Raw genomic sequence first — 10,555 nt, forward strand, 5'->3', positions numbered from 1 at the left:
CACTCTGGGACCATGGGACCAGGGTGTCCACCCTCCACAGATCTGGGGGAAAACACTGGCCTGAAAGAAGCAGGTGACCGCTGCCAACATGCGGAAGGCAAGACTGCCACGTTTTTATTTCCAGGTGCATAAAGAGGCCACAGGTTAATGTTGTTAAAAAAAAAAAAATCAAACGTCTGTTAATCAAGTGCTGCGTTTAATGAACACCGCCTAAGACAGGGGGTAACCTAAGGAGACAGCGGGTAACCGCAGACAACCGGCCATTCAGGGGTGAGTTTCCATCATAAAGCGACCCCCCCTCCGCCCAGCTGCTGGGCGCCACCGGCCAGCATGTCACGTTGGATGAAGCAGCGAACCAGCAGGTACTGTTAAGAGTCAGCAGGCTGGCTGGCCCGATGCGCTGAACTCAGTGAGGCACTTGGAGATGAGGAACTTGCAGATGTAATATCCCTGTTAGGTGGGGGAGGTGTGGAAACCCTCCTCCGCTGCGAGAGGCCGATAACCCGAGGGCAGGTTACCCAATAGCCTGAAGCAGCCTCATTTGGGTCCTCACTGACCGGACCTTCCTTTTTCCAACGCAAAAAATACTGAAGACAAATTAAATCCGTGCCTCTCTCTCCCTCTCTTCTTCCCTCCAACCCTTCACCAAAGATATTACAAGGGCAATAGTTCTGAGCTCTCAGGAAACAGGGTCTGGAACCTTCTGGAGACTGAGAGGCACCAAACAGCTGTGTCAAAATTCCTTTCCTTTAGGTTAGACTCGATTTCTCCTGCCCTCCCTCCGCCCGTTCCTCTCTCACCCCCACGCAACATGCTGGCATTAGCACCTCTAGCCTTCAATCTGCACTGGGATCTCCCAGCAGAAGAGATTCTGTTCCTTGTCGCCCAGAAGCTGCCACTTCACCATCACTTTTATCTGGAGAAGGAGAAAAAGAATTGGGAAAAATGAAAGCAGGCCCTCACCTCAATCCAGAACCGGTCTAACTATGAATCCGAGTTAACAAACTGCCTAACTCTTCAGACTTTTTTTCTTAAATCATGCCACCATGGAGGCCGCTTGGGACACGGGGGCAGCCTGTGGTCTTAAAAGACCAGCCAAGTGACACCTAGGATTCGGCGTCAGCGGCACCACATACTAACCTCGTTAACTCATCAGACATAATTTCTGAAGCATTCTTTTCCCTTTCAGATCAAAGGCACGTGATAAAGCCTTGAGGGGAAGAGAATTTTACATTCAAACAATTTCTTATGTACTTGGCAATCTGATCTAGCTTTTTCCGAGGGTTAACCATGCATGAAGAAGAGAGTAGTTATTCGTAGGTGTAACAAAATACCTTGTTACTTGTTAGCCGAAAATGTTAGAACACGAAGGGTGTCCCAAGAAGTTTATAAGTATACGAATGGTTCTGGGAACAACAATGCTTCATAGCAATACAGCTTCAGTTAATTTCCTTAAACTGTTTTTGTTTTTTAATAATATACATCATTAGAAATCTCTGCTTTGACTTGTTATACTAGGAACTATCCCTTCTAATTCTTAAAAACAAAAAAAATCACTGAGAATTTTCCAGTCATTTCTTATGTAGATATTAGCTTTCTTATGATTAGTTACTGCCCCTAATTTGGATTCAAATGTTTCTTTACAATTCAACATCTGAGTGACTGTGATACCTGCATCTCGAAACTTGCAAGTTTTTCAAGACTAGTACACATTAACTACTGTTTCACTTAGTGCTAGTTTAAGATGTTTTTCAAATGAAACGTAATTCACTTAACAGCTGCTACCATATAGGAAGTGCCTACTATGTATCAGGCCCTAATTAGACACTGTGTAAATGACCAAGGCTCAGAAATGCCTATGATTTTATAGATACCTCGCAAATTAATCTATAAACCTGTCCCTGACCCATAGGATCTCTTATATCCCTTAAACATAGACTCCCTATATTACAGCCTCTTTGGAATGTTCTTTAATTACTTGCCGTTTCTAGAAAATAAATGGCCGGAATGCTCCTGGGTTCTACTTGATTTCCTTTCAAAATGTGCAGTGTTTTTTTTTTTTTTTTTTTTTCTTCATGGAAAAAAGGAATCCCCTTACTTCTTCCATTACTTATCAGGATTCATATCTTTAATACAGGCCCATTCCAACAGGTTCTACCTCATGTGTGTGGTAGAAAAAGTAGTAGGTATAGCAGGGCGAGTCAAAGGAGAAGGCAGGGGCTGGGGCGGGGCGGGGGGGATAGGGGGAGAAAGAATTGTGTGGAAAAGTGACCTCTTTGCTATGGAGCTAGGAAACTACTGCTCTCTTATTAAGAGATTAATGGAGAAACCAGAATTTTTCTACAACTTGACATCTTGAACTACTTGACAACTGCCTAAAATCTTTTAACAGTGCACAGGTTTTGGGGTCACAAGGCCAAGGATCTAGACAAGGCCTAGGTCACAAGGATCTAGACGTAATATTTCTTAGCAGAGTAGACACTGCTCATTTTGCTCAACATTGGAGGCTCAAGTTTCTTCATTTGCAAAAAGGGATAATACTGCCTCCGCAAAGCATGGTCATGTGAATCCAGGAAGATACTGTGTATCAAAATGGCATCATGAGGCCCAGGCTAACGATTAGGCGACAAAGAACAAAGGGGCACGGGGAAAAATACCCGCCCTACCTCGTGATTCCTAACACTCAAATTCATCTCCTTGCCCCCAGCTTCTGCTTCTTCATCATAGAGAGACGAAGGACTCCTACCCAATCTTTTCTTCCTGGCCCCCCCCCCCCCCCCCCCCCCATCAGATTCCTCATCTAGTCACAAGGCTACCAGTGTCCTGAACAACGATGTCACTTACAGAGGGGTATTCATTCTTCACTGGTAGTTTATTCAGGTAGCTATAGGTCTTGCCTTGCTGGATGGGGCAGTTGATTCCACTCTTACAACCATCAGCCTCAGGAATGGGAAAGGGAACTGCTACGCCCATCAGGATGCCATACACCAAAGCTTTGCTACCCTGAGATGAAACATCTAAGAGGAAAGAAAGAGAATGAGATAGTGACAGGGACAGCTTATTTCTAAACTCAAAGTAAAAGAGTCAGATACGTTCTCAAGCAGTGGCAATGCTATGATAGCAAACCATAAAGTCTGTACTTCTTAACTCCTAGAGTCTACTTCTCTTTGTAGTTATGCTTAGTACCTCTAAGAATGCTACAGAATAAGTATTCACTCTTAAAAAAAAAAAAAAGCGAGGGAGAGAGTGGTTTTCTTTGCTCCCAACCCCACCCTGCTCTTCCTTGCCTGTCACAGTTTCCCAGGAGAATCAGAGCTACCTGGATAAATAACCTTATCCAACAAAGTAACTGAGTTTTTTTGGGCAGTAAACTTTGTTTCCTAACTACGTCAGCTTCCTTCAGAGCATACTGTGTATCTTACAGAGCTTTAGAAGCTTGGTCTCTGAATTCTCCAATGCCCTGCTCACAGGATTCCTTTAGAAAATAAGGAAACAGAAAGGAATCTCCGCAGAAATGCAGTTAAGTAACAGTAAGAGATAACCCTTTAGAAACTGGGTAAGGTTTGAAAGATGAGGTACATCTCTTGACATCCTCTACTCTCCATATCACAAGATGGGCAGGAAGAATAAATGCAATAAAATTAGGGCAACCAGGGTTATCAGCTGTTAGGCTATTGTGGAGATCCAGGGTATTGGCTTGGTTGCCTCCCTCCCTCGCATCCTTCCTTCCTGTCTTTCTTTTTCTCTTTCTTTCTTTTCTTTCTTTCTTTCTTTCTTTCTTTCTTTCTTTCTTTCTTTCTGGGATGGGGATTACTTTTGTTTAGAAGGTACATTTTGGGGGGTGCCTGGTAGAACACGTGACTTTTGATCTCGGGGTTGTGAGTTTGAGCCCCATGTTGGGTACAGGGATTATCTAAAAAAAAAAAAAAAAATCTAAAAAGAAAAAAAAAAGAAGGTACATTTTTGGTTTGGGACAACAGAGGGGCAGGGTATCATCCAGGAGAGAAAACAACTCTAGTATTTAATGCTGTCTTCAGGCTTAAAAGAAGGAGATGACAGGAACTTTGACATTTCTTATGCCACATCTTGTTCCATAGGATAGAAAACAAGTAAAGGATTCAAGGTTGATACCCCTTGTAGAAATAAAGATTTTGCATTTGTCTAGATTCCTGGGAAGCTGAAGGTGATAAATGTGGTACCAGAAAGCAACAAGTTCCAATAATATTTCTTTACGTTGAGGAAGGAAGCTCAGATTTTTTTTCCTTGGGTCCCAAATGAATTCCCTCAACCTTACAGAGGGGAAGTCTGAACTTTGCAGAAGTTGGAAGGGAGGTCACAGACTTCCTGACTGCAATTCCTTCCCCCATATCCCTGTACTCATTCCAACATTTGAGACTGATGTTCTGCTTTATGATGAATTTGAAGTCAAGAGCCACTTTTACTTACTACTGGTGAAGGTGACATTGACACTGTAAGACTGGCCTTTGTGCAATTTGCAGGGCTGGGTGGGGCATGGGCTCACATTCAGCTCCTTTATAACTCCAAACCCAGAACCTGTGAAAAAAAAGAAACATGAATTGGAATAGGAGGCAAGATAAACCACCTATGCTATTTCCTACCTAATGGAAAGGTGCTCTGCTCGTCAGGAAACTCTTCCTATTATTTGATGGGTGAAGGGGAATTAAGAAAATGAGTTAAGTATATAAAGACAGCTTCCCTGCTCCGTATCCTGGCAGGACTATGCCAGGGCAAGTCATCTCCACCCCTCCTTCCATCCCCAGGTAGGATTTAAAGCAGCATACATATGGCGCAAGTGATGGCTCAAAGCTTCGGTGCTGTTTCCACTTGGACTCTTGAGCCTGGCTGCTTCTGAACTGCCCCCGCCCCCCATCCTTTCTTCTAATCCTGTCCCGGTACAGATCCAAATCAGTGATCTCCGAGCTTTGTACACCCCTACCAGTAAAAACGATTTTAAGAACGCATCCACAGTATACAGTTGGACACTCCACTTTAGAAACGTGTTCTTCAAGATAAGTGTCTCTGAGACAGGGTGTGTGTCTTTTTGTAAAAATCTCAGTCCAAACAAAGACAAAAGTGCTGTTTGTTCCCAAGAAATGCTTGACCTAAACAGGTTAAGTAAAGTCTTTAAGAATCCCATTGCCGCATCCGGGTCCCTGAAACTGGACAGCCGAATCGAGAGAATGCAAGCAAACTGCCTGGTAACACCGCTTATAGCAATGGCTCTGCCATTCAGCCATCACTGCTGAGGTAGGCTCTGGGACCGGGCGCCTGGGTTTGCAATCTCACTGGCTCCCTTACTCACGGTGAAACCTCAAAACAAGGCACTTCACCCCTCTGGGGATAACAACAGTAACTGCCTCATAGGGTAGGTGAGTGAACACACAGAAAGGTCTCAGGTAAGTCTTTGCAACATGGTAATGCTATATAAATGTTTACTTTATTATCATCACATCGGGATTCAGTCCATGAATTTAATCTAGAATAGTTGCTGTGGGTGGGTTAGTAAGTCCCCTTTTCACACAAAAGCTGGGCCTCTCCTCTGCAGTCATCAGGTTGGCTCAGCCCATGGGCTATGAAATGAGAAGCTCATGTAGACGCACTTGGCTTTCCCAGCCTGTGCCTGCTCTTGGGTGAACGGTTTCATCCTACTGACCAGCACTCCTCCAGCTAAGTCTGTAATAACTTGCAGTCCCTCAGCCCCCTGCTTGCTTCTCCGTCATTGCAAGGTTCCAAGGTTTTCGAAATACACACGCGAGAATTCTCTTCTTTAAGCACTGTCTTCTACTCTGTCCTCCGGTAGACAGGGAAAAAATATCCAGAACTTTAATCAACAACCTATTGAAAATCAGTGCTTATGGGGCGTCTGGGTGGTTCAGTCGGTTGAGCGTCCGACTTCGGCTCAGGTCATGATCACGCGGTCTGTGAGTTCGAGCCCCGTGTCGGGCTCTGTGCTGACAGCTCAGAGCCTGGAGCCTGCTTCAGATTCTGTGTCTCCCTCTCTCTCTGACCCTCCCCCATTCATGCTCTGTCTCTCTCTGTCTCAAAAAACAAAGTATACATTAAAAAAATTAAAAAAAAAAAAAGAAAATCAGTGCTTATGCTAAAGCTTTCAACGTCTGCTTCAACGTGCTTCTCTCAAGGCTGGGTCACGTGATTAGTACTTGTAGCTCCTTGAGTTTTACTGACAAGAGGTTCTTGGACTTCCAATGTCAACAGAAGTCCTCAGTCCTAACTGGCAAAAATAGCAAAACCAGTTTGCTTGGCCCCATTTCTTACTTGAGGAAATACTCCTCCCAGGGAAAGGGGTCATAGAGAGTGGAACTCAAAAATCTTTTGATGTGGGCACTGAAGTTTACATTGTTACTTCCCAATTCAAAAGTAAATTGAAAATCTGTAACTGAAACCCTCCCTTCCTTAAGAAGCACTTGCCATAGGTGTATATCTGGATTTGGTTTCCTTGGTCTTTCTTTTTTTTTTTTTTCTGATGTTTATTTTTGAGAGAGAGAGAGAGAGAGAGAGAGAGAGAGAGAATGTGTACTTGTGGGGGAGGGGTAGAGAGAAGAGAGAGGGGCTCCCTCAAAATCAAGGAGTGTGAGGTCATGACCTGAGCTGCAGTCATGCGCTTAACCACCTGAACCACCCAGGCATCCCCCCCCTTTTTTAATGTTAATGTTACCACTGAAACTCAAGGTGGTTCACAGACACCCACTAATTTCCTACCACGAACTAGCTGTGAGACTTGGGTTTGGGGCATGTGGGTGGCTCAGTGGTTAAGTGTCCGCCATCGGCTTAGATCATGATCTCATGGTTTAAGAGTTCGAGCCCCAAGTTGGGCTTTGTGCTGACAGCTCAGAGCCTGGAACCTGCTTAGGGTGCTGTCTTCCTCTCTCTTCTCCTCCCCAGCTTGCTTTTTCTCAAAAATAAATAAACATTAAAAAGAGAGAGAGAGAGGGAGAGGGAGAGAGAGAGAACGAACTTGGGTAAGTTACTCCATGTGCCTGTTTCCTATCTGTAAAACAGATCCTGAGGGCTGGATGAGTTAATAGTGTCTTTGTCCAAATTTGGCCACTAAGTTTAATGGAGGGATAGGCAGTAATTTGAGGTGATAATAGGATCTTTCAAGTGCCACTAGTTTAGTGGAACAGCATTTGCTAAGTATTAATAGACCAGCAGTCTTATTCCTTAACCAATCCTGTCCCCTAGCCTAACTCTGCTTTTGCCTCAAAATGAACTGATGACATAGTGGAAGGAGTATTTATTCTCTCATCTACTTTTGCTTTAAAAAGTTTTTTTTTAATGTTTATTTTTTAGAGGAAGACAAAGCGTGAGCCGGGGATGGGGAGGGGCACACACAATTTGAAGTTTCCTTCCAGCTCACAAATTTTGTCTTCTTTCATTTATCACTACACCTTTCCACGTCAGAACACGTTCTGCTAGAATAGTTAATTCTATAGACTTGGCTGAACGAAAGAACTCACAATTTCCTACAAGCCCCGCTGTACTTCCCAACAAAGATCCCTACCACAGCGCCAAGACGGGGTTATGTGTCACAAGCTGTGTCACAGCAACACGAGCTTTATAGATAGGAGGAGACAGTGATTAAGAATCACCCAATTATATAGCACAAAGGAAGCGGTAACGGAATAAATCATGAAAAGCAGAATTGACTTTTGACTTGTCAGCAAAAGGGAAATTAAAAATAAAAGCAAACGGAGTAGGGAGGGAGAGGTCATCCAAAGACACAAAGCAGACATACAAAGTTCTGTGTCCCTCACGTCCCGCGCATCATTGGAACCTTCAGTTGTCTGTGCTACAAACTTCAGAAAACTTCTGCAAAAGGCCCAGCTCCAGTTAATGTCCAGGGACCCCCAAAACGCGTCCCAGGAAGAGGCGAAGTTGTGAGCCATTGGGTTTCGCCCCCCGCACCTTCTCCCCAACCCCAGCCCACTCCACGTGGGGTCCGAGGCTGAACCTGGCCGCCCGCGGGACCCGCCCAACCCAGCCGGGGGTCTCGGCGCGGAGTTCGGGTGGGGGCTCCCGCAGAGGGAGCGGGAATCTCGGGCCGGCTCCGGCTCACCGCAGTCCTTGAAAATCACTGGCTCGGCGAGGGCGGAGGCGCTGAGCGCCAGGAGCACGAACGCGACGGCCAGGGAACGCATCGCAGCTGAACAGGTGCCAAGCACGAAGAAGGAAGAAGCGACCGCCTCAGTCACAAGATAAACCTGCTCGGGCGGGCCTGGGGAGGAGCCAGGTCAGGCGACTCTCACCAGCAACCAGGGCCGGGCCCGCCCGCGCTCCGCCCCGCCCGCTCCAGATTGCCGAGCTCGGCTCGGTCCCGCCTAGATGCCCGCTATCTCCGCCCACCTTGTCCGCTCCGCCACCGGGTAGGCTAGAATCCATCTCCGCCCCGTTCCGCTCTTCCCTCCGGCGCTCCGCCCAGGTTTTGTTGGTGCACCCCAGCTTCCGTAATGGGGCATTTAGCCAATCAAATCCCTTCTCCTCCACCATCACCCAATGGGTGTGCTCGGAGGCGGGGTCTCCGTGGGTCCCGTCTCCGGAGGCCCAGATGGAGAAGGCGATTGGGGTGACGCGAGGGGCGGAGTTTGTGGAGGAAGATGGCGGCCGCCCGTGGGTTATCGCTAATGGCCGTGGCGCTGAGGGTGGTCACTCCCTGGGCAAGGGGCAGGTACTAAGGCTACAAAGGCACCTGGGAAGGGTGTTAGTTTCTGCGCCTCTAGGACTAAGGGGGAAGCTAAGGCCTGCGGGGGAGGCGAGGGTTTGGCGTGAGGCTGTCCAGGTGCAGGTCACCAGGTGCCCATCTGCTCCAGGCTCATCCTCCTCCCTTGCGCAATAGGCTCCTCGCGGCCTCTCGCGGACCTCAGGCTCGTCGGGAAGCGTCGTCCTCCAGCTCCGAGGCCGGAGAAGGACAGATCCACCTGACCGACAGCTGCGTCCAGGTAGGAGGTCGGACTCGGGGCGGCGGCGCCAGGGTGTCAGGAGTGCGGGGACTTGCCCTTGGCTCACCCTTGTTCCTCCCCTTGCCTGGCATTCTTGATCCCCCTTCCTGCATTTCAGAGGCTTCTGGAAATCACCGAAGGGTCAGAATTCCTCAGGCTGGAGGTGGAGGGAGGCGGATGCTCCGGATTCCAATACAAATTTTCACTGGATACAGTTATCAATCCCGACGACAGGCAAGGAGGAAGGGGTGGGTCCTCAGAGAATGTGCGGGAGGGATAAAAGTGCACATTTAGTTCAAATTTGAAAGGTTTGCTGAGAATGCCTAACACCACCCTTCTCACACAGTGGGAATACAGTGAGGATTTGTGTCATGCTTCAAAATAACTATGCTATAGGAAGAAAATTGGCCTGCCGACGTCCCTAGTGTAACTGGTAAGAGAGCCAGCCTGGACTGGATTCCAGTCCTAAATCCTTAACCATTTACCAGTATTCATTCCATGGGCTCTTTTTGCCTCGGAGAAAAGCAGTACTTGTTAGAGATAACAAGGGATGCTTCCTCTGTATTTCTAAAAAAAATTTTTTTAATGTCTCTTTATTTTTGAGAGAAAGAGCATGAGCAGGGGAGGGGCAGAAAGAGAGAGGGAGACATAGAATCTGAAGCAGGCTCCAGGCTCCGGCTTGAACTCACGAACCCTGAGATCATGACCTGAGCCGAAGTCGGAGGCTTAATCAACTGAGCCACCCAGGTGTCCCATCTGTATTTCTAAAACAGAATGTGTACCTCTGGGCTCAGAGGGTGTAATGTTTTTGGTGTTTATGATAGTCGTTAATGTCTTCCTCCTGTCTTTTCAGGGTATTTGAACAGGGTGGGGCAAGAGTGGTGGTTGACTCTGATAGCTTGGCCTTCGTGAAAGGGGCCCAGGTGGACTTCAGCCAAGAACTGATCCGCAGCTCATTTCAAGTATTGAACAATCCTCAAGCGCAGCAAGGCTGCTCCTGTGGCTCATCCTTCTCTGTCAAACTTTGATGCGACGGCAGGTGACCCAGAGATTGCTTCCACTTGCACCAATTTGAGGAGCCGGGCAGTAGTAGAATTCTAGAGGTTTCCTTCCAATCATCGTTCTCTCAATTGTTTTTTTCCCTTCAGTCTAGGAGTGTTGTGTTTGCCACTGTTATTTTCAGAACGTGAAGCTTTTACTCTTGACTTAATTTCACTCACACAGTTCTGAGGCCAAGCGTCTAGAAGCGATGATCTAAGCTCTGCTAACTTGTTGAAACCCACCCTGTGTCATCTGTAGAGCCTTCAAAGTTCCAGAGTTTCGAGTTACTTCTCTGGCCTTCAGAGCTGCTTGTACATATGCGTATAGCTATGTATAAAAGCTTTATTTTGAAGGAAGTCCTTATTGTGTTCTGGATCAGGGTCACAGATCGGGGACCTTAACTCTGGTTACCAGGCTAGAGAGGATGAGAAAGGCAGTGTTCTCTTTTTTCATCTCACCCTTCCTGAATGTGTTACTAGACATCCGTCTTTTTCTTTTCTTTTCTTTTCTTTTCTTTTCTTTTCTTTTCTTTTCTT

General features: G+C 46.7%; 2 protein-coding genes across 2 annotated transcripts in view; one reads left to right on the forward strand and one right to left on the reverse strand.

Annotated features, from left to right (window-relative positions):
• Positions 1 to 175: 175 nt before the first annotated feature.
• Positions 176 to 8,298, reverse strand: NPC2 (NPC intracellular cholesterol transporter 2). The gene is made up of 4 exons (XM_040477706.1): positions 8,099 to 8,298; positions 4,447 to 4,554; positions 2,845 to 3,017; positions 176 to 916 (listed from the first exon to the last, which is right to left on the reverse strand). The coding sequence occupies exons 1-4, from the start codon at positions 8,178 to 8,180 to the stop codon at positions 830 to 832; spliced, it is 450 nt and encodes a 149-aa protein (XP_040333640.1). The 5' UTR covers positions 8,181 to 8,298; the 3' UTR covers positions 176 to 829.
• Positions 8,299 to 8,590: 292 nt separating this feature from the next.
• Positions 8,591 to 10,555, forward strand: part of ISCA2 (iron-sulfur cluster assembly 2) — a 2,301-nt gene continuing 336 nt past the window's right edge. Inside the window, exons 1-4 of the mRNA XM_040477705.1 lie at positions 8,591 to 8,707; positions 8,876 to 8,978; positions 9,097 to 9,212; positions 9,832 to 10,555. The exon at positions 9,832 to 10,555 is cut by the window's right edge and continues 336 nt beyond it. Of these exons, the coding sequence (XP_040333639.1) occupies positions 8,637 to 8,707; positions 8,876 to 8,978; positions 9,097 to 9,212; positions 9,832 to 10,006 (465 nt within the window). The 5' untranslated portion in view covers positions 8,591 to 8,636 and the 3' untranslated portion in view covers positions 10,007 to 10,555. The remainder of the gene's footprint in view (positions 8,708 to 8,875; positions 8,979 to 9,096; positions 9,213 to 9,831) is intronic.

The sequence above is a fragment of the Herpailurus yagouaroundi genome, unplaced genomic scaffold (genome assembly GCF_014898765.1).
Source record: "Herpailurus yagouaroundi ecotype Mexico unplaced genomic scaffold, PumYag 141, whole genome shotgun sequence".
Classification (NCBI taxonomy): domain Eukaryota; kingdom Metazoa; phylum Chordata; class Mammalia; order Carnivora; family Felidae; genus Herpailurus; species Herpailurus yagouaroundi.

Coding starts and splice junctions, on each gene's coding strand:
- NPC2 (XM_040477706.1), bottom strand. CDS start 8,180: ATGCGTTCCCTGGCCGTCGCGTTCGTGCTCCTGGCGCTCAGCGCCTCC. Junction 4,555..8,098: donor AGTGATTTTCAAGGACTGCG/GTGAGCCGGAGC, acceptor TTTTTTTCACAG/GTTCTGGGTTTGGAGTTATA. Junction 3,018..4,446: donor CAATGTCACCTTCACCAGTA/GTAAGTAAAAGT, acceptor CTTTCCTCTTAG/ATGTTTCATCTCAGGGTAGC.